The sequence below is a fragment of the Taudactylus pleione genome, unplaced genomic scaffold, assembly GCF_031769625.1.
Source record: "Taudactylus pleione unplaced genomic scaffold, aTauple2 ptg000199l, whole genome shotgun sequence".
Classification (NCBI taxonomy): domain Eukaryota; kingdom Metazoa; phylum Chordata; class Amphibia; order Anura; family Myobatrachidae; genus Taudactylus; species Taudactylus pleione.
The window spans coordinates 10,402,844-10,426,643 of record NW_028284601.1 but is presented as its reverse complement, the minus strand read 5'-3'; the positions used below and the strand labels follow the sequence as shown (position 1 = coordinate 10,426,643).

The window sequence follows — 23,800 nt, the reverse complement described above, 5'->3', positions numbered from 1 at the left end:
CCACAGTTGTGTGGCAGACCCTGGCGCTGAAATGATTGGTTTGTTAAAGTGTGCATGTCCTGTTTATACAACATAAGGGTGGGTGGGAGGGCCCAAAGACAATTCCATCTTGCACCTCTTTTTTTTCTTTGCATTATGTACAGTTTGGGGCCTAGTTTTTCAAACTGCCAACCTGTCTGCCACTGCAGTGCCACTCCTAGATGGGCCACGTGTTTGTGCCGCCCACTCGTGTCGCTTAGCATAGTCATCCAGCTACCTCGGTGCAACCTTTTGGCCATAAAAACAATATTGTGAGGTGTGAGGTGTTCATAATAGACTGGAAATTAGTGGAAATTAAGGTTATTGAGGTTAATAATAGCATAGGAGCAGAAAAACCGACAAATTCTGTGATTTTAGCTGTTTTTATGCTTTTTTTCAAAAAAATACAGATCCAAAACACAAAACCCAGAACCCAAAACACGGAAGGGTGGTTTTGGCAAAACCAATCCAGATCCAAAACACGAAGAAAGATCCAGATCCAAAACCAAAACACAAAACACGAAAAGTGGCCGGTGCACACCCCTAATATAAATATATGTACTTCGTTCACATCCCTCATTTTCATTTCAGATACTCTTGCATACATGTTTTTGCTGAACATAAATATAATCAGAAACAAAATGATCTTATTAAACATCACATCAGTATCCAATGGGATATATACAACCTTAACATATATATCAATATTCCTCCAAGAGTTCTTATTTACATAATAGGTTTGCTTAATCACATATCTATAATCTCTCACCTCACAGCTACAAGTGGACTCTTCTGACAGCCCTGGTACATGCGGCATGCATGCTAAGAGGACTGTTCTGCTAACCTACTATAACTGCTTGGTAATTATTGCTGCTTACGAACTCAGGGCCTGATTCTGCAATTGTGTAGAATGAGTCCTGCTAACTCTCTCACAGGATGGCAGCAGACTGTCAATGATTGACAGTCTGCTGCCGTTTGTGGGCGGGGAGAGGCTGTGATGCCCTCCTTTCCCCGAAACGGAGGCGTGTCGCCGCCGTTGCGGGGGAGGGAAGATGCCAGGTTCTCCTTGCAATTACGATCCTTACAGAATCAGGCCCACAGTCATTTGTGAGTGAGTCCTAATTATCGTCACTTTAATATGAGGGTCAACCACAGTTCACAGGATGTTATACTGTTTATTCAATAGCTCTATTTTATCCAAATATTATATTCAATAAAACTGTATTGTTTTAATTTATGTCACATCCGTTTCTCTCGTATAGTTTTTTTTTAAAATTAACATTTCCTGTACACCGCTGGTTCATTTTAATATCTGTGAGTACATAGTGTACTATATGAAGTTGAATGCCCCTAGATCATTGAGTTTGTGTGTTTCTATTTGTTTAACATCATTGACCTCATGTTAAAGTAATGTTACCTGTTTGGAGAGTCATTAATGATTAGAAAAGAAAAGAAAACAGTAACAATCAGCAGGTATGATTTATACTAACACTGTGAGAGTCAGAGCTAAGTCACGCCACTTCCCTACTATTAATCTATCTGCACATTTCAATTTTGCACTATTCCATTCTGCAATTCATCACAGCAGGACAAATTCTCAATTGTGTTTAATGTACACATTTGTCTTTTACATTTGGAAACACTGTCATTGCTGTCTGGATATAGTGTGACAATCCAGGGATTCCCGGGATACTGGGATTGAGTTGATCAATCAGAATACAGAGGGGCGAGCTGTTTGGGAATAAAGATGAAGTGGCTTGTTTGTCTGCAGAGTTTGGGGAGAGCTGCGTCTGGGCTCCACCGTGTCAGCTGTTGCCTGGCAACCCGCCATCAAGGTCCGGAGAAGGAGGGTTGGCACACATGATGGCAGCTGTAACTGCTGCTTAACGGTGTGATGTCACTGCTGCATACCTCCCAACATGACCCTCTCCAGGAGGGACACAATGCTCTGGTCCTGGACTTCCCTGGTAATTTCTGATTGGTGGAGGCTCCAGAGGTGGGGCTGCAGCACAGTCCAAAATTCAAATAGGGGAGTCACACCAACTGCCAGTGAGTCCCAGCCAGTGATGTTTGGCAGCGTGTGAAATGACAGTTGGTGTGGCTCCCCTATTTGAATTTTGAACTGTGCTGCAGCCCCACCTTTACCAGGGAAGTCCAGGACCAGAGCATTGTGTCCCTCCTGGAGAGGGGCATGTTGGATGGTATGCTGCTGTGCATCCAGCCACCAGAGACCAACAGACCGTGGATACATTTTGCTGCCCGGCTGATTTATTTAACATGCGTGCCATGATCCCGGTAATCACAGGATTGGAGACACTAATCCCAGGATTCAAATGCCAGCGTTTTTGGGCCAGAATCCTGGGATCCTGTCGATACCAGGATTGGCCTCCCTACTCATGACATGACCATAGAATCAATAGATTGCTGAAGGCAGCATATACAGTACCTCATGTGGAATAGAGATCATTGATCCCTGTGATTTGGGGCGGGATGCACCATTGTCAGAAGTTTTCGGTGGTTTGACCACATTTCTCATATGCACCAAGCCCCAGAATGTGATACATTCTGGCGCTTGGATGCGGTGGGCAATTCCCTCTGTAAAGAATCCAATCGGAACCCTCCCAGCTCCCCCTGTGGGGTGCACCCCAGCTGCGCTGCACAATAAACCTAGTGATATTGTTAGTGACCAGTGGTACGGTAATGAAGGACGGAACAGTGATTGGTCCAGTAGGCCCTCAAATGTCTTTATATGCCACCTGCACCTTATATGCCTCAGAGCTCCTTGTATGCCTCACAGTCTCCTATTGGCCCTTTGTATGACATCTATGAGACCTCTCATGCCCCTTTATATGCCTCAGAGTCTCTCATAGCCTGGATGAGTGGCAACAAGTGCATCATATTGGCCCTACACCAAAACATAAGAAATTAGCTACAAGGTCCCATGCTTCATTAAGGCTCATACACACTACACGATAATTTGAACAATATGGACAATAACAATATCGTTATCATTCATATGCGTTCATATCGACCAGTGTGTATGAACGAAATCGTGAACAATGCGCACTTCTGCGGATCGATAACAATGTTTTTGCCTGAACTTGCAGGTCCATCTGACGATATCGTCAGATTCTGCAAGTTCGGGGATGTGTCAGGGTGATGTCACTGAATGATATCTTTCAGTGTGAGTCTGCATACCCAAATCATTTGCCTGGGATTACAAGGATAAACACTTAACGATATTGCTCATGGGGCCTGATTCAGCTTCAGACGGAATTGCAAAGCTGCTCGCAAGCAGCTTTGCAATTCCGTCTTTGATGATATGGTAATGCAGCAGGAGGCATCACACCTCCTGCTGCATTACATATCCGAACTGTTTTGTCCAACGCAGCATTGGATACTTTGAGGTACATGGGCTGGCTATGGTGACCCATGGGGTCATGCAGCTGGCCGCTGTAGTTGAGATGAAGAAGCCAAGAAATCTCCATCAGCCAACGGAGATCCTGGCTTCTTCCCTCACCCCCATCGGCGGCGACATGCCTCCATTTTGGGGGAATGGAGGGCATTACCGTCCACTCCCTGCCCACCAACGCTAGCAGACTGTCAATCACTGAGTCTGCTGACAGTCTGCTGCTAGTCTGCGAGCGGATCACATACCCGTTCTGCACATGTGCAGAACAGGTCATGCACCTGTACAGATTCCCAAACATTGGGAGTCTGCGTTCAGTAGTGCACTAGCATGCACTGTTGAATCAGGCCCTTGGAGCATATTCTTAAGTGTGTATGAGCCTTAACTCTCCTTGCAGCCTACAAACTGAATTTAAGTGGGGAAAAATCCCTACATCTATGAGAAACTTTGAAGCATATACAGAGCAGAGGAGGGATTAAGGCCCTGATTCAGAGGTGCATGCTACATGCGAGCGCTCGCTCTGAATCAGGGCTGGATGTTTGACCCTTGTGGTAGGGTCTCATCCACCGCAAGCCCCAGTGAACTTCCTGCTCTAATAGAGCAGGAAGTTCACTACTGACATCACTGGTGATGTCAGTAGGGCCACCCTAAATGGCAGACGTTCCTTCAGGAACTCCTCCATTTGTCCAGCCAACCCCACTGCACGCCTACTAAACGGGGTGAGCTGTCAATCACAATCAACAGCCGCCCCGTCTTGTAGTGAGTCCCACAGTGAGTTAAAATTCTCTTGCTACGGGGCTCGTGCACGCGCAGTGCACATGCCGCGCGTGCGCACTGGCCGGCCATTGACCCGCTTGCGAGCGCTATGCGCTTGCTCATGGGTCTGAATCAGGCCCTAAGCAGTGCCCAGGTTTGTTTGCTTTTTCCATATATGATTTTATTTAAATATTTAAGCAGTGAACAGATCATTTTGTTTGATTTAATGTAAAAATAAACAATTCCTTTGACCTCTTCAAAAGCTAACATTTTAAAGTGTTGTGATAGGAACACTGGTAAAGTGGTCTGTGGCAGGGACATTTATCCCAGATTCCTGTCCTATGTGTTTAAAACCCCCAGGAGAAAGTCTGCAGTGTAGCTGGCTTGAGTTTCGGCTTTTTGAAAAGCCGGTTTGGGACCTGGGGGTTGTGGGTGAGAGGAGAGGGAGGGCTCCACCCACGGCCACTCCAGGTTTTGGTTCTCGCAGCCTGGTATCAGGCTTGTTAGTTTTCCACCTGAGAGTGGCCAATATAAGCCTAGTGTGTTGAGGGCTGATTGTCTCACCTGGGAGAGCAGACAGGGAGTTTGCTCAGAGACATTTGGAAAACCTATCTGTGAGTGTTGTGCTGTGCTTTGTTGCTGGCGAGGGTATTAGGCCCTGCCAGGTTCTGGTAGTGAGGGAACTACCTGTGAAGATAGTGCCCCGACAGGGCTAGGATTTATATTTATGTTTTCTTTATGTTTCTGACATTGTACAATAAAGACTGGTGCCGACCAACTTGTACTCACATCCAGACTGGTGTGCTGCTTCCCTGCTGCTGTGTGTGTGTGTAAGGAAGGAGTCCCCTACCCAGGAGAGGGACCTCCTAATCTGACTGTGTCACAATATGGTGGAGAATGCGGGCAACCACACACACTGAAGTTGCAGCGAGAGGAAAACTTTCCGTTTAAAAATTAAAGGGACAGACACCCAATTGGTGAGTGTGGAAATAACACTGTGTCCTTGGAGTCCCATAGAGGAGGCGTCAGCCATTGCTCAGAGAGGCAAGGTTCAGCTTCCAACCTACACCCCAGGTCAAAATGGAGGACCTTATTAAGGCCTTGCTCCAAGCTACAGCAGCTCAGCAGGAGACGAACAAACTTCAGCAGGAAGCTACCTGGGCTCAGCAGGAATCTACCAGGGCTCAGCAGGAATCCACCAGGGTGCAACTGTTGGCCTTGGAGACAGCCCAGAGGCAAAAACAGGTCGCCATCGTGGAAAACAGCCAGGTCATAAAAGAGGTGGTACAGCACCTGGTCGCCCGGCCCAGAGATGTTAATACGGGTCCTCCCACCACCACTCACTCCGTACGAGCCAGTCACTTCCTCCAAAAGATGACTTCGGGCGATGATGTGGAGGCCTATCTCGCCGCATTTGAAAGAACGGCCGAAAGGGAGAGTTGGCCCCAGGAGCAGTGGGCAAGTCTGGTGGCACCTTTTTTGTCTGGGGAGCCACAATAGGCCTATTTCGACTTATGCCTGGCTGATGCCAAGGACTATAAAAAACTAAAACAGGAGATCCTAACTCGCTTGGGAGTCACCACCTTTGTTCGTGCCCAACGGGTCCACCGCTGGGAGTTCCATATGGACAAGCCTCCACGTTCACAAATGCATGACCTCGTCCATCTGTCCTCAAAATGGCTACAGCCCGAGACGCTGACAGGACCACAGATCGTGGAAAGGGTCGTGATGGACCGGTACCTGCGATCGTTACCTGCGACTCTGCGCAAGTGGGTGAGCCATGCAGACCCTAAGTCCGCAGACCAGTTGGTCGAGCTGGTGGAGAGGTACGTGGCGGCTGAGGAGCTGAGGAGTATGCCCCAGCGAGCCCCGATGGCGCACCGGCGAACTCCCACAGACACCGGTAAGACTGTTCCAGGGGAGAAGGGTGCTGGGCGGTGGGATGAACCTAAGACTGAGGGTGTAGAACCTGGAGACAGGCCTGCCAGGCCAGGAAGGTTCTTGCCCCGTAAACGACTAGACATTAATATGATTCAGTGTTTCCGGTGTGGTGACTTCGGCCATATTTCCGCTAATTGTTCACTTACAACTGAACCTATGCAATGTGATACTGCTCATGTCTACCGCAGGGGGTCTTTCTTTGCACAGACAGCCTGTATGGCTGACCGGCAGGCTGAGACTGATAAGCACATGTGTGTACTTACTGTAGATAGCAACCGAGTCGAGGCACTGTTAGACTCTGGTAGCTTGGTGACACTTATAAAAGCTGAGCTGGTGAACCCCTTGAGGCATACAGGGAAAACTGTTGGTGTGACCTGCATACATGGGGATACTCGATATTATGTTACTGCCGAGGTGAACATCGAGACACCCTGTGGCTCTGCTATAGTTTCTGTGGGTTTGGTGCCTGGTCTGATGTACGATGCAATATTGGGGAGAGACTTTGCTCACTTCTGGAAGTTGTGGGAAAGCCGTTTTGTTCCAGAAGTGAACAACCCCGATCTATTTGAGAAGGTTGTCGATGTAGTGGAGGAGGGAGTTTCTTCTGAGTCAGAGCTATTCCCTTTTTCTACTATGATTGGTGAACTAGAGAATGCGGAGCGTGACGGTGGCCCGCCAACTGATGTGCCTCCCATTGAGGTGGGAAGTGTTGTTGGGCCAGTTGATCGTCTGCCTGATTTAGAGGTCAGAAGAGAGGTCTTTGCCGTGGAGCAGTTGAAAGACCCTACTTTGGTAAAAGCCAGGAAGAATGTAAAAGGTAGTTGATGGTAAACCCGTACACCCTGATAGTCCTCTGTCCTATCCCCACATGGCAATGTGTCAGGATTTATCCTGCCCTGAGTGTCAGTATCATGCTCCCAGACCACGTCTTAAGGGTCCACTAGTTCCATTGCCTATTGTAGAGGTGCCAATAGTGAGAGAGCACCTGAAACAGGCTCAACAAGCACAGCAGAGGGTATACAACCGCAATGCTCGGTTACGCAGCTTTGCTCCTGGGGACAGAGTGTTAGTGTTGGTTCCCACTGTGGAAAATAAACTTTTGGCTTAATGGCAAGGGCCCTTTGAAATCTTAGAAAGAGTGGGGCAGGTCAATTACAAAGTTTACCAGCCTGGGAAAAGAAAGCCGGAACAGATATACCATATAAATCTGTTAAAGCCCTGGAAAGATAGAATGGTACTGTCGGCCGTCCGAGCCCCTCCAGTAAGTCCAGGGCCCTTAGTTCCCGAAGTGACAGAGGCAAAAACCCTGTCAGCAATTCAACAACGAGAGGTCAAGGAGTTTCTGGTTAGAAATAGGGTGCTGTTCTCTGACGTACCTGGGAAAACCTCGGTCGTTAAACATGACATCACCACTGACCCAGGGGTTAAAGTTAATCTAAAGTCCTATAGGTTACCAGAAGCACCAAGAGCATCGGTGTCGAAAGAAATAAAAAATATGCTAGAGTTAGGGGTTATTGAAGTATCACATAGTGAATGGTCAAGTCCCATTGTGTTGATTCCAAAGCCCGATGGGAGTGTGCGTTTCTACAATGACTTCCAAAAGTCGAACAGTGTTTCAAAATTCGATGCCTACCCGGTGCCACAGTGGAGAAGGAGGCGTTGGCCATAAAGTGGGCGTTACAAACTTTTAAATTTTCGGTGGAACACAGGCCAGCGGGCCTGTTGTTTAAAGCAGACGCGTTGTCACGCATTCATTGTTTGGGGGCTTCAGTTGTTCCGCCCCATAGGTCGAAACAAAGGGGGGGGATATGTGATAGGATCACTGGTAAAGTGGTCTGTGGCAGGGACATTTATCCCAGATTCCTTTCCTATGTGTTTAAAATCCCCAGGAGAAAGTCTGCAGTGTAGCAGGCTTGAGTTGCGGCTTTTTGAAAAGCCGGTTTGGGACCTGGGGGTTGTGGGTGAGAGGAGAGGGAGGGCTCCACCCACGGCCACTCCAGGTTTTGGTTCTCGCAGCCTGGTATCAGGCTTGTTAGTTTTCCACCTGAGAGTGGCCAATATAAGCCTAGTGTGTTGAGGGCTGATTGTCTCACCTGGGAGAGCAGACAGGGAGTTTGCTCAGAGATACTTGGAAAACCTATCTGTGAGTGTTGTGCTGTGCTTTGTTGCTGGCGAGGGTATTAGGCCCTGCCAGGTTCTGGTAGTGAGGGAACTACCTGTGAAGTTAGTGCCCCGACAGGGCTAGGATTTATATTTATGTTTTCTTTATGTTTCTGACATTGTACAATAAAGACTGGCGCCGACCAGCTTGTACTCGCATCCATACTGGTGTGCTGCTTCCCTGCTGCTGTGTGTGTGTAAGGAAGGAGTCCTCTACCCAGGAGAGGGACCTCCTAATCTGACTGTGTCACAGTGTTTACAAATATATTGACCGTCTGATTACTCCTGATGATTTAAATTCCTCAATCATCTGCTTGGCAGGCTGGTACATGGATGGGGCTACTGGTCAGTGTCTCTCAGATCGGGGGGTTTGTTATTATTATAAAAAGGCTGGCACACACTCAAAAAGTTTTGTGGAGAGAGAGGAGGGAAACGTGTTTAGCAGGAGATTGGGGATTTCATATAGGTGCTTAAAAAGCGATTTCTGAGAGTTTTGTTTCATTAGTTTCTGTATTGTTATTGTTATTTTGAAGTTTGTCTTATTTTTTATCCTGCATCATTTATTTTATTTAGTCTTTGCCAGTGTCTCAGTCTTAAGGGGCCTATCCACTAGGCAACCTGAAAAACTGAACGTCTAGCGTTCAGACCTTCAGGCCCCGAGGTGCGTTGCCCGCACTGAATGTCATTCACTGAACGTCATTCAGTGCAGGAGTCCGACCTCCAATCTCTGAACATGCCGAACCTGACGAGCGTCGTCAGGTTGACAGGCATGTTCAGTAGATAGACGGGGTTGCCATGGACCCAGCGTGCACGTGCTTCGGTGGTCTTTGCCGGCTATCCATTACACGACTTTGTGAACAATGCGACCAAAACCTCCTGGCTTTGGTCGGATTGTTCACAAAGTTGTGTAATGGATAGGCCCCTTTAACAGTGGAGTTTCTCAATCAAGAACATGTGGCAGTTATTTGATGATCTACTAGTGGTTGCCAATTGTTTCCTATTTTTACAGTTGTTTTTCAACAGTATTTTCACAACTTGATTGGAACTTGGATCCGGAGTGGAGACAGGAGATGTCTGTAGGGCTGTTTGCTGGGATTGGAAAGAAGCCGGCTCAGAGGGGTGTGATTCATGAATGAGAAATGAAGTGAGGAATGCAGACCATGGCACTGAGGAAGACGTGGGGTGTCAGACGCTGCAGCTGGAGAGGACACTTGAACCCCGGGAACGGTAGACCCTCCGGCTGGGTAGGTAAACGGAATGGTGCACCCAAGAACTGGAATCAGTGGTAATTTAGACTGGAGCAGCGACTGACTAGAACAGCATGCAGACTACAACAACTGCAGCAGTACTGAGGCAAGGGAGCACAGGAACTAGCACACAGCTTACGCTGTGTATAACGTTGAACTGGCAACTAGAGGGTGTGCCGAGCACCCTAAAATACCATGGAGTAGTGCAGGATAGGCTGCTAGAACTCCTAGGAAGCTGCTGCAAGATGATTGGCTCAATTGGGTCACATGTCCATCCAAGATGGCGGCGCCCAGTAGTAGCGGCGCCGCTAGGAGAATCTACTGCCCGCTGTCCTGTCCACCAACCTGACCAACCACCAGCACCCGGATCACCTCCAGAAGCCAGCACCCCTCCAGGAGGGCCCCTGCCAGAGCCCCCGAACAGGTAAGGTCCGCAATCTCCGAGAACCCACAGCCCTGGTCATGACAGTACCCCCTCCTTTAGGGATGGCCTCTGGACACTTCTTTGGTTTCTCTGGATACTCAGAATGGAAATTGCGGATCAAGCGAGGTGCATGGACATCTTCCGCTTTCACCCAACTGCAGCAGTACTGAGGCAAGGGAGCACAGGAACTAGCACACAGCTTATGCTGTGTATAACGTTGTACTAGAGCAGTGATTCCCAACCACGGTCCTCAAGGCACACTAACAGTCCTGGTTTTAGTGATATTCATGATTGTGCACAGATGGTTAAATCAAAATAACAGAGGTACTAATTAAGTCACCTGTGCCCAAGTATGGCTATCCTTAAAACCTGGACTGTTAGTGTGCCTTGAGGACCGTGGTTGGGAACCCCTGCACTAGAGGGTGTGCAGAGTATATTTAATGAATGTGATAAACCGGGTTGGAACTATCTCTCCATTACATGGTTTTGTGATATGATATAAATCAGACCTGCTCTGTTGGACTATATGACTTAGTGCTGAACTGAAGGGTTTTGCACTAATGGTTTTTTCTTTTGAGTTTATTTATTTGGCAATTAATATGCAATTTATTACATGTGGGTACATTTATGTGGAACTTAAAATTCGCTGTTGCTTGCATGTCCTACCTACTGTATATATTTAATGATTAGTAGGAGTGGCAAAATTGGGTAGCCACATTATTTATGAGAGAAACTAAAAACTCATGTGAAGTAATATTTGCGGATCTGATGTTTTTTTAACAAAAAATTTTACTATGTATACCCCGAGCATAATTATTAACATAGTTTGTCTAGTTGATTTTTTGACTCATTCATTTTAACTAATACATTAATAAAGGTTATATTTTAGCTGAATCATACAAATCAATAAGAGTGCCCCATAAAAAAGAGTCTGCTTTATCTCCTCTTTGTACGAATTTTGTGTATTCTGACTCCAATTTAATACAGGTTTTCTGTATATGGAATACTTTGAGTTGGTTTTTGTGTAACAAATATTTATGTGCCAATTATAGGCTCATCTGTATAGACCAATATATTTTTTCTAGTGCGGATTCAATTCCTTGTTGTTGTGTCAATTGGGTCTGAATCCAAGATGGCGGCACCCAGTAGTAGTGGCGCTGCTAGGAGAATCTATTGCCCGCTGTCCACCAACCTGACTGACCACCAGCACTCGGATCACCTCCAGAAGCCAGTACCCCGCAGGAGGGCACCTGCCAGAGCGCCTGGACAAGTAAGGTCCATGATCTCCGGGAACCCGCAGCCCTGGTCGTGACAAGTATGAACTTATAGCTTACCCAATACAGAGGTTCAGTATTTCTGCAAATAGCACATGTCAGTTATTGGTCATGGGTATGAAAAGTAATAGAATCTCACTGTTGTGCAATGTCCACAATCAGGAACAATCTAGGAGAATTTAAACCAACAGTCATCTAAAAATGTACCAATAATGTATTTCCAGTGTAATTATAGCCTAACTACAGTAGTTGTAGATAAGTGTTCTATATTTAGCTTTTTGCATTTAGCTGTTTGCAGATACTATAGTATATATCCCAGCAATTACATATATGATAATGACCAACAGTGTTTATTTATATCCCAGTGATATAATCTACAACTTTTCAATGTGGAATATCTAGAAACTGATTTGCTTCATGTGTCACATTTGTACATTTATTAACTTTGATATCTATATAACTGCACTTTGTTGCTAGATGGTACAAAATCCATTCATTGAAAGTAATGTCTAAGGGCCTGATTCAGACCCACTCGCGAGCGGCTGTCCGCTCGCAAGTGGGTCGATGTTCTGGACTGAGCATGCGCACGACGGAGGGAGCTCCGTCGTGCGCATGCGCCAGACGCGACGAGCGAAGGAAAGTCCTTCGATCGTTGTGTCTGATCAAAGGGGGCGTGCTGTCGATGTTGATTGACAGCACGCCCCCTTTGGTAGGCGTGCCTCCCTGACGGGGGCGTTCCCACGGGATGTCAGTGGGAGTGATTTTGGCTCTGATAGAGCCAAAATCACTCCGGAGCTTGCGGTTGAAAACCTCAACCGCAGGCTCCGGCTCGCAGTTTCGATGGTCGCGATGGTCAAGACCATCGCGGCCATCAAACTGCACGCTCGTGTAGCCTGTGGGTGGTGACCCACAGCTATACGAGCGTCCAGGAGGACGGTCCATTTTCATGGAGGCCGGCCCTCATTCACAGCGTGCGCTCTGCTCAGAGCGTACGGCTCTGAATGAGGGCCTAAGTTCTGACACCATTAACGGCATACAATCTGGAGTACACCAGAAGGGATGGTGAAGCCGAGAGTGTATATGGGCTCTTTGGCATCCTCAGCCACTGTCAAATACACTTCTCTGCTTTAATAGTCATTAACAATGGTGACTTTTCACCAGGCTCCCATTGTGATACCGCGGGATGCAGTCAATATCCCGACAGTCAATATTCCGGCTCCGGAATGCCGATGCCAGCTTCCCGACCGCTGACCATTCCAATGGTAAGTACTGGGGTTAGAGGGAGGGTTAGGCTTAGGGGTTGTGACCAGGCACTAGAGGGAGGGTTACGGTTAGTCACTAGGGTGGAAAGGTTAGGTTTAGGGTGCAGGGGTTAGGTAATGTTAAGGTAGCGGGGAAGGAGGGTTAGGGGTAGGGAGATGGGGAGGATTAGGATACTGACCACCAGGATCCCGAGTGCAGCCATCCTGCACCCATCCAGGTATGGCTTAGCCCTAATGAGCTATGAAGCCTCTTGTTGCTGAAGGAAACTATTAAGCCACCTAGTGGTTGATGTTCTCCCTTGGTCCATGCTCCATTCTGTGAATAACAACACAAAACCAGTGTTTGGAGAAAGAGGTCACAGATTAAATCAATTGCGCTGGCCACAAAAGCATTAAAAGCAATAAGCTCCAGCCTAACTGAGCCATAAACAAATGGGGCAGTTGTACTATACATTAGAGATGTGCGCCGACCCCCATGTTTTGGTTTTGGTTGTGGATCTGTATCTTCCCTCGTTTTGGATCTGGATCTGGTTGTGGATCTTTTTCCTTGGGGTTTTGGTTTTCGGTTTTGGTTTCGGATCTGTAATTCTTAGAAAAAATTATATAAATAGCTAAAACCACGTAATTTGGGCCTATTTTTGTTCCTACAGTATTGTTAACCTTAATTACAATAATTTTCAGGCATTTCCATACATTTTTAACCACCTCACACCTCACAATATTGATTTAGCTATTTTTCGCCAATATAAGTCAAAGGCTGCAGCGAGCTGGGTGGCTAAAGTAAGCAGCAGAGCAGCGGCACAAGCAAATGGCAGTTTAAAAAATATAGGACGTGTATGAAACATTGCCACACAGCAGTGGCAGACAGGATGGCAGTTTATTAAACTATAATAATGTCAGTGGGCAATGCCCCAAATTGTGCCAAATGTAAAGTAGAGAGGTGCAAGATGGAATTGTCCTTCCCATCCACTCTTAAATGGCATATTATAAAGGATATGCACAGTTTAACAAACCAAGCACTTTAGCGACTAGGACTGACACTTTCGTGGCTGAACTCCTTGGTTTGTTTGGGCCCCCACAAAACATTTTTTGGAAGGACTACCTTCAATTAGTGATGGAGATTGCATGTGCTGATCCAAACTGCTGGTAGCTGATACTGGACTGCTTGTTATTCATTTACAAAGTATTATAATTTTGTTAAACAAATTGCATGAACTCGCTGCAAATGACGCAACAGGGAGGAGGTGCCAAGATGGTTAACTTCCCTTCCTCCGCTAAATTTGGCTTTACAAATGGAACGGATGCATTCACAACTGTTGTCAGGATTGAGATTAAAATAATTCCACACCCAAGACGTGGCTTTTCTGGCTTTCTTTTTATTATGAGCAAGAACTGCTGCCACTGGTGGCTGATTTATGCAAACCACATCCTCATCATCAACATCCTCATTAGCATTAGATAGGACACAAATTTCCCCCTCATCCTCCTTTTGCACTTCCTCCACACTATCATCCTCATTTTTTATTTCACCATCTAATACTAGCACAGACGTCATGGCGTCAGTGATCCGCTGTGAAACTGGGTGACAGCTGTTTTACTTACTTCCTCTATCAAAGGACTGTTTAATAGTCAATTGTTTTTTTGATATTACTACTAGTAGTAGTCTTCTTGGTCCCTTTCTGGGATGAAGATCCACCCCCAGAAGCAGCAACAGGTGTAGCACTCAATGATCCTTCTGAGGAATCACGGATAGGAGAGGAGTCAGTCATGCTTATGAAATTGGATGCAGGACTACTTCTGATCATGATTCAGATGTTGATGATGATGCAAGTGTTGGTGGTGGAGATTGCAGGTGCTTGTATCCAGATAGAAGGGAGAAGCTAGGTGGCTGGACTGATTGTTGTTCGTTTTTTTGTCCCCAAAGTTTTAGAATTTGAAATACCCTTTCCAATTTGATGAATGCGCTGCAGGTGATGTAACAGGGAGGAGGTTCCAAGATGGTTAAGGTTCTTACCTCTACTCACTTTTACTTGGCAATGGTTACAAATGGCTTGGCAAAGGTTGTCCAGATTTGGGTGGAAATAATTCCACACAATGGAAGTGGATTTTTTGGTCCTTTGCCAAGGCATGGCAACAATGGGATTTTTCCCACCATGGGCAACAACTGTTGTCTGATTTACAGTGTTTACACAAACATCCTCATCATCAACATCTTGAGCATTCTTGTTGTTATCGCCAATTACATAAATATCATCCTCATCCTCCTCGTGCAATTCCACAGAAGCATCCTCGATTTCTACGTCAGCATGCTGACTTGTGCTGCTCATCCCCACATTTGAAGTGGGCACACAAATGGTGGAAGGATGATCCAGAAGGTCAGGCTCACCACATGGCAACCATGGACACACTTGAACTCTCCTCGGGGATTTGTGATATTTCGGAGCACACAGTTGGTTCCAGTGTCTTACTCGTCTTAACAATTTTAATTTTTTTGGTACCTCTCCTACAAGCAGAGGGGCTTAAATCATCACTAGAACCACCAGTCATAAATAATAATGGTCAAGGCCTTATCCTTTCCTTGCCACTTCATGTAGTGAATGGCATATTGCCATTTTTTTGTTTCTCTAAAGCTGACTTAGCTTTAGATTTTTTTTTGCTTTAACAGAGTAAAAGTTGATTTATTTAGCCTGACTTTTTGGCCTGACTTGGTACATGGGTCTTCATAGATGAAGTTGACAGCCTTGCATCGTCATCGTGACTGCTGTTGGCAGCTGCCAGACTGGTATGTGGCTCCTGCTCTCCAATCATGTGATTGTCCTCTATACTCACAGCGGTCTAACAGCAGTGTCACTAAGCAATTATAGTGCGACTACACACAACCAACCACACACACAAATTTTTATTTTCACACTGGTGGTGTGGCGAACACGCAAATACGCACATAAAAAATTGTTTTTATTTTCTCACTGGTGGTGTGGCTAATATGCAATTACTCAGACACCAAAAATTGTTTTTATTTTCTCACTGGTGGTATGGCTAATACGCAATCACACACACACAAAAATTGTTTTGTTTTTTCACTGGTGGTGTGGCTAACACACATACACACAAAAAAAATGTTATTTTCTCACTGGTGGTGTGGATAATACGCAATTATGCACACAAAAATTAGTTTTTATTTTCTCACTGGTGGTGTGCCTAACAGCCACATGCACACACAAAAAAATGTTTTATTTTTTCACTGGTGGTGTGGCTAACACGCACACACAAAAAATTGCTTTTATTTTCACACTGGTGGTGTGGCAGGCTAACACGCACACACCAAAAGATTGTTTTTATTTTCACACTGGTGGTGTACACACAAAAAATTGTTTTTATTTCACACTTGTAGTGTGTGGCAGGCTAAAATGCACACAAAAAACATTTTTTTATTTTAACACTGGTGGTGTGGCAGGCTAACACGCGCACACAAAAAAATGTTTTTATTTTCACACTGGTGGTGTGGGAAGCTACACACGCACACACCAAAGAATTGTTTTTATTTTCACACTGGTGGTGTACACACAAAAATTGTTTTTATTTTCACACTTGTAGTGTATGGCAGGCTAACATGCACACAAAAAAATTATTTTTATTTTGACACTGGTGGTGTGGCAGGCTAACACGCACATACAAAAAATGTATTTTATTTTTTTAACACTGGGGGTGAAGAGCACCCCTGAATGAGGCAGCCGTCCCTTGATAAATGAGACACAAGTAGCACAGCACACCTGCGCATCTACGTTGCTGATAAGTGTGGTTAACAGGCATGCACACACATGGAATTAAAAATAAAATACTTTTTTTTTCACCCTGGGGGTTAATAGCACCCCTGATGGACAGAGCACCCCCTGGACAACACAGCAGCACAGCAAGACCCTATAGACAACAGCCAGCCAGCCCCTATGGAGTGGACAGGACAACAGCCAGCCCCAGTATATATGGATATTATAGACAACAGCCAGCCCCTATGGAGTGGACAGAACAACAGCAAGCCAGCCCCAGTATATGGACATAAGCAGCCAGCCTCTGAGACAACAGTAGCCTAGCCAGTCCCTATGCACTTATGGACATAAGCAGCCAGCCCCTGACACAACAGTAGCAAGCCCCTATGCACAACAGAACAGAACAGCACTGCTCCCAGCTCCCTCCCTCTTCAATCTCCATAGCCGGAATGAAAAATGTTTGCGATTGCTGGACCTTTATAGAATCCAAAACCCGCGCGAATCTGACAGCGGGATTATGAAGTTTTGCCTCATTTTCAGATCTGAGCCAGGCGGGAAAACCCAAGCCGACTCGGATCTGACTCGGATCCCCTAAGTTTGGTTGGATCTCTGAGATCCAAACCCGCTCATCTCTACTATACATACCTTGCATTCACAGGTTCCTTTCCCTGGCTCAGTACTATACCATACTTTATCGTTGACCAAATTTAATAAATAAATAAATAAATAATAATACTAAATGTCTGTTTTGTGGTGTACTAATACTAATTTTATATTTATTATAAAGTTATGTTTCAAAAACACATAAATGATTCAATGTGTGACCCAGGAAAAAAGTCTACTTCTTTGCTATTTATGACTTGCAATACAGTACCCTTTGACCAGGATACAGTCAGTATTCTGATGGGCGCGATACCGGCGCTGATACTACCGTCGCTGGAATCCTGGCACCTCACACAATACCGATGCTGGCATCCCGACCACCATTAAACCAAAGGTAAGTAGCGGGCGGGGGGGAGGGTTGGGGTTAGGTTTAGGCACAAGGAGGAGGGTTAGGGTTAGACACTAAGTGGGGGAGGGTTTGTATTAGGGTGTGGGGAGGGAGAGGTTATGTTTAGGCACTAGGGGGGGAGGTTAGGGTTTGGCACCAAAGAGGGAGGGTTAGGGTTAGGGAGAGGGGGATGGTTATCATACTGAACAACAAGTGTCAGTATGCTAGCCCTGTCGGGATGCCGGTGATGGAATTCTGACAGCTAGGATCCCGACTGCTGGCATATCATACTCAACCACATTTGACCAACCTCTTAAATACAAATGAGACCCTAAGGAGGTCATTTATATCTTCATGTTGGTATTCTTCAATGTATGCAATTTTGCTTGGTTGTGAAACACTTACCAGGTTTCAGTGTAGAATATCCCCTCCTGTTCTTCCAGGAAGGTGTGCATCCTACCATAGCATGCACTATCTATGGCCACTGACTGTTTAGACTGTGGCATGGTTGCTGTGGGGGGAGGAGAAGAACCAGCGCTAACAAAATAGAGGGAAGTGGAAAGAAAAACAGGCAGACAGGAGGGTGTAGGAAAGGAAAAACATGGAACAAGAGGGCACAAGTCTAAATAGGGGGCACAGAGAAAATAAAGAATCATGTGGAAGCAAAAGGACAAATAGCCACAAAGAATACAGTCAGCATGAGCAGGGACAAGCACTCCCTGACATTCACTGGACCAAATAGGCCAAATCCCAAACATACAGGCTATATAAAAACTGCGAGCCCTTAGCCAGTCTTGCCTAACCTTCCGATTTGGCCAGGAGCATCCCGAATATTGGGTGCTGCTGCTCCCGGCCCCCCGGAAAGGCAGGCAAGCTTCCTGGTGGCAATCCGACCCATACACCCCCCCCCAGAGTAAAGATATAAACCCTTGCAGAGGGAGTGGGGGTGGGGCGGAGAAACAATTTGCGCTGAATCATGTCATCACGGCCCCACCCCCTGCTTCACATTCCAGCATTGCAAAGATGGGGCGGGGCCATGATGACGCGACGTGGTCACGTCCCTGACCCTTCCTTCAATGCTTCATCATTGCCCCCACTCTATATAGACATTCAACACCCTCACGGATGGAGGGAGCTGAATGTCAGCAAGTATGCCCCTAGTCACTTCTTACTACCTATTGGTCCTTGCCCATATGTACTAATCAGATCACATAGAATAAAACATTACCAGTACAAAGGGGTCTATTCATCATCACTTAATGTATACAAAAGCAGGTGAAAATGAACACTTTCACATACTTTTGTATAAATTTAGTGTCAGGGCCACTCATCAAGTTCTGAAATAGCATTTTTTACAGAACTTAATGGTGTTACTGAACGCCATCCTGAGACGACATTCAGACCCCGATAATCTTCCCAGGCTGCTATCCTGAAGGGGAAACATGACAGGCGATCTTGTGAGCAAACTCCCAGAGTGAAACATACGTCACTTCCGGTCCGGGACCTAACTTCCGGTACACGGACATCAGGGCTCCGGCGGCTGTTCTCATCACCCACGGGGAGTCTCAGCACGGTGATAATCATCCATCATGTAACACACCGGGGCACCACTCTGATGGGGTGATGGTGTGGGCTCTGGCTATTAGTTTCTTCATTGCATATAAAGATTGTACACAATCAATTTATTATATAGTTACTAACTTTCTCCAACCATGTATTGAAGCTTATTTTTTGTATTGTGATTGTTTATAGTGCTGGTAGAACATTTCTATATCTACACTCACTTTAAACCTCTTTTATAGGGCACTCGCTCTGTCATCCTAGCAGCCGGTCACTTGCAATTTTATATAGCAACAAGTGACCGTGAGCAGCATTATTAGGAAAGCAGAAGCACACTGCCTCTATCTATTTTCTGTGACTAATAGTGGTAAGGTTACTCTCTCATTTCATATTCAATGCATCAGTACATACCAAAAAGCAGTAGTGAGCAGTCCTATCAATTTTAGTTACATACTACTCTCTATGACCTGTTGTAGTTAGATAAAGCTTAGTGCTGATTGGTTGATACAGTTTTAGTGTAGATTTGTACATGTGAGCAATGATAGTAAATAGCTTTTTTATTGTTTTGCATGGTGTATTCTTAGCAGGAAGACTTACAATCTAGTTGGCATGCTGTTATGACTTTACAGATAGTAACCCAAATTTCCTCACTTGTTTATTACTGGTAATTTATCCTGCAATTCATATTTCCCAGAATTAATTACAATACAGACTTCTTGAAAAATGTATATTTTATTAATTACAGCAATCACATCAAAGGAATTAAAACTAAAGATATAATAGCTATACAGCCATTGTACTAAAGTAAAATCAATGTTGAAGTGTGAAGGTGGAAAAGTGCTAGTGGCGAGGAATAACGGCCATCTTGTAATTGCGAGGAAAGTGTCCAGCACTGCTTATTTCAGGGCTTAAGTCCAAGTCCTCTGGAGATACCGATGTGGTCAGGGTGTACTTCTGAAGGAGTACTGTGAAAAACAGAAACAGCTCCATGCGGGCCAGGCCTTCTCCCGGACACTGACGCTTCCCTAAAGTGGACAGTATCAATATAATGAACTCAAACACAGTAAAAATGGTTCTCTTTGTTTTAAAATAAAAAACAATTTGTGGTTGATAACTACACAGTAAAATAATAGTACTCACTGGTGACTGGGTGGTTAGTGGGCACAGCTGTAAGAATCTTGGTGAGGCCAACTTTTATCCTACTTTTCTAATGCATCAGTGTTGCAAAGTATGGTGCAGTATCTATGTGACCATGCAAAGCAGCTGGCCTGGGTGTTACTAGAAGTTACTGGGATACATTATAACATTGTTAAGGGTCCCGAATCAGTCAGAGATAGGGAAGTGACAGGTACAGAGGCCTATAATGTAGGAGGATGACACTGGTAAGTATAGGCTCAGTCAGAGATAGGGAAGTGACAGGTACAGAAGCCTATACTGTAGGAGGATGACACTGGTAAGTATAGGCTCAGTCAGAGATAGGGAAGTGACAGGTACAGAAGCCTATACTGTAAGAGGAAGACACTGGTAAGTATAGGCTCAGTCATAGAAAGGAAAGTGACAGGTACAGAAGTCTATACTGTAGGAGGAAGACACTGGTAAGTATAGGTTCAGTCAGAGATAGGGAAGTGACAGGTACAGAAGCCTATACTGTAGGAGGAAGAAACTGGTAAGTTTAGGCTCAGTCATAGATAGGGAGGTGACATGTACAGAAGCCTGTACTGTAGGAGGAAGACACTGGTAAGTATAGGCTCAGTCAGAGATAGGGAAGTGACAGGTACAGAAGTCTATACTGTAGGAGGAAGACACTGGTAAGTACAGGCTCAGTCAGAGATAGGGAAGTGACAGGTACAGAAGCCTATACTTTAGGAGGAAGACACTGGTAAATATAGGCCCAGTCAGAGATAGAGAACTGACAGGTACAGAAGTCTATATAGTAGGAGGAAGACACTGGTAAGAATAGGCTCAGTCAGAGATAGGGAAATGACAGGTACAGAAGCCTATACTGTAGGAGGGAGACACTGGTAAGTATAGGCTCAGTCAGAGATAGGAAAGTGACAGGTACAGAAGCCTATACTGTAAGAGGAAGACACTGGTAAGTGTAGGCTCAGTCAGAGATAGGGAAGTGACAGGTACAGAAGCCTATACTGTAGGAGGAGGACACTGGTAAGTATAGGCTCAGTCAGAGATAGGGAGGTGACAGGTACAGAAGCCTGTACTGTAGGAGGAGGACACTGGTAAGTATAGGCTCAGTCATAGATAGGGAAGTGACAGGTACAGAAGTCTATACTGTAAGAGAAGGACACTGGTAAGCATAGGCCCAGTCAGAGATAGGGAGGTGACAGGTACAGAAACCTATACTGTAGGAGGAAGACTCTGGTAAGTATAGGCTCAGTCAGAGATAGGGAGGTGACAGGTCCAGAAGCCTATACTGTAGGAGGAGGACACTGGTAAGTGTAGGCCCAGTCAGAGATAGGGAAATGACAGGTACAGAAGCCTATACAGTAGGAGGAGGACACTTGTAAGTATAGACTCAGTCAGAGATAGGGAAGTGACAGGTACAGAAGCCTATACTGTAGGAGGAATACACTGGTAAGTATAGGCTCAGTCAGAGATAGGGAAGTGACAGGTACAGAAGCCTACACTGTAGGAGGAAGACACTGGTAAGTATAGGCTCAGTCAGAGATAGGGAAGTGACAGGTTCGGAAGCCTACACTGTAGGAGGAAGACACTGGTAAGTATAGGCTCAGTCAGAGATAGGGAAGTGACAGGTACAGAAGCCTATACTGTAAGAGGAAGACACTGGTAAGTGTAGGCTCAGTCAGAGATAGGGAAGTGACAGGTACAGAAGCCTATACTGTAGGAGGAAGACACTGGTAAGTATAGGCTCAGTCAGAGATAGGGAAGTGACAGGTACAGAATCCTGTACTGTAGGAGGAAGACACTGGTAAGTATAGGCTCAGTCAGAGATAGGGAAGTGACAGGTACAGAATCCTGTACTGTAGGAGGAAGACACTGGCAAGTATAGGCTCAGTCATAGATAGGAAAGTGACAGGTACAGAAGCCTATACTGTAGGAGGAAGACACTGGTAAGTATAGGTTCAGTCAGAGATAGGGAAGTGACAGGTACAGAAGCCTATACTGTAAGAGGAAGACACTGGTAAGTATAGGCTCAGTCATAGAAAGGAAAGTGACAGGTACAGAAGTCTATACTGTAGGAGGAAGACACTGGTAAGTATAGGTTCAGTCAGAGATAGGGAAGTGACAGGTACAGAAGCCTATACTGTAGGAGGAAGACACTGGTAAGTTTAGGCTCAGTCATAGATAGGGAGGTGACATGTACAGAAGCCTGTACTGTAGGAGGAAGACACTGGTAAGTATAGGCTCAGTCAGAGATAGGGAAGTGACAGGTACAGAAGTCTATACTGTAGGAGTAAGACACTGGTAAGTACAGGCTCAGTCAGAGATAGGGAAGTGACAGGTACAGAAGCCTATACTTTAGGAGGAAGACACTGGTAAATATAGGCCCAGTCAGAGATAGTGAACTGACAGGTACAGAAGTCTATATAGTAGGAGGAAGACACTGGTAAGTATAGGCTCAGTCAGAGATAGGGAAATGACAGGTACAGAAGCCTATACTGTAGGAGTGAGACACTGGTAAGTTTAGGCCCAGTCAGATATAGTGAGGTAACAGGTACAGAAGCCTACACTGTAGGAGGAAGACACTGGTAAGTATAGGCTCAGTCAGAGATAGGGAAGTGACAGGTACAGGAGCCTATACTGTAGGAGGAAGACACTGGTAAGTATAGGCTCAGTCAGAGATAGGGAAGTGACAGGTACAGAAGCCTATACTGTAGGAGGAGGACACTGGTAAGTATAGTCTCTGTCAGAGATAGGGAAGTGACAGGTACAGAAGCCTAAACTGTAGGAGGAAGACACTGGTAAGTATAGGCTCAGTCAGAGATCGGGAAGTGACAGGTACGGAAGCCTATACTGTAGGAGGGAGACACTGGTAAGTATAGGCTCAGTCAGAGATAGGGAAGTGACAGGTACAGGAGCCTATACTGTAGGAGGAAGACACTGGTAAGTATAGGCTCAGTCAGAGATAGGGAAGTGACAGGTACAGAAGCCTATACTGTAGGAGGAAGACACTGGTAAGTATAGTCTCTGTCAGAGATAGGGAAGTGACAGGTACAGAAGTCTATACTGTAAGAGGAAGACACTGGTAAGTGTAGGCTCAGTCAGAGATAGGGAAGTGACAGGTACAGAAGCCTATACTGTAGGAGGAGGACACTGGTAAGTATAGGCTCAGTCAGAGATAGGGAGGTGACAGGTACAGAAGCCTGTACTGTAGGAGGAGGACACTGGTAAGTATAGGCTCAGTCATAGATAGGGAAGTGACAGGTACAGAAGTCTATACTGTAAGAGAAGGACACTGGTAAGCATAGGCCCAGTCAGAGATAGGGAGGTGACAGGTACAGAAACCTATACTGTAGGAGGAAGACTCTGGTAAGTATAGGCTCAGTCAGAGATAGGGAGGTGACAGGTCCAGAAGCCTATACTGTAGGAGGAGGACACTGGTAAGTGTAGGCCCAGTCAGAGATAGGGAAATGACAGGTACAGAAGCCTATACAGTAGGAGGAGGACACTTGTAAGTATAGACTCAGTCAGAGATAGGGAAGTGACAGGTACAGAAGCCTATACTGTAGGAGGAATACACTGGTAAGTATAGGCTCAGTCAGAGATAGGGAAGTGACAGGTACAGAAGCCTACACTGTAGGAGGAAGACACTGGTAAGTATAGGCTCAGTCAGAGATAGGGAAGTGACAGGTTCGGAAGCCTACACTGTAGGAGGAAGACACTGGTAAGTATAGGCTCAGTCAGAGATAGGGAAGTGACAGGTACAGAAGCCTATACTGTAAGAGGAAGACACTGGTAAGTGTAGGCTCAGTCAGAGATAGGGAAGTGACAGGTACAGAAGCCTATACTGTAGGAGG

The 23,800-nt window shown here is 45.7% G+C and overlaps 1 protein-coding gene across 2 annotated transcripts in view; it reads right to left on the bottom strand.

Annotated features, from left to right (window-relative positions):
- Positions 1-19,646: 19,646 nt before the first annotated feature.
- The window catches only part of LOC148518779 (cytochrome P450 2C5-like), a 121,092-nt gene continuing 116,938 nt past the window's right edge, over positions 19,647-23,800 (bottom strand). For both annotated transcript variants that reach the window (XM_088477129.1, XM_088477130.1), the window contains exon 9: positions 19,647-19,831. In XM_088477129.1, the coding sequence (XP_088333255.1) occupies positions 19,647-19,831 (185 nt within the window). The remainder of the gene's footprint in view (positions 19,832-23,800) is intronic.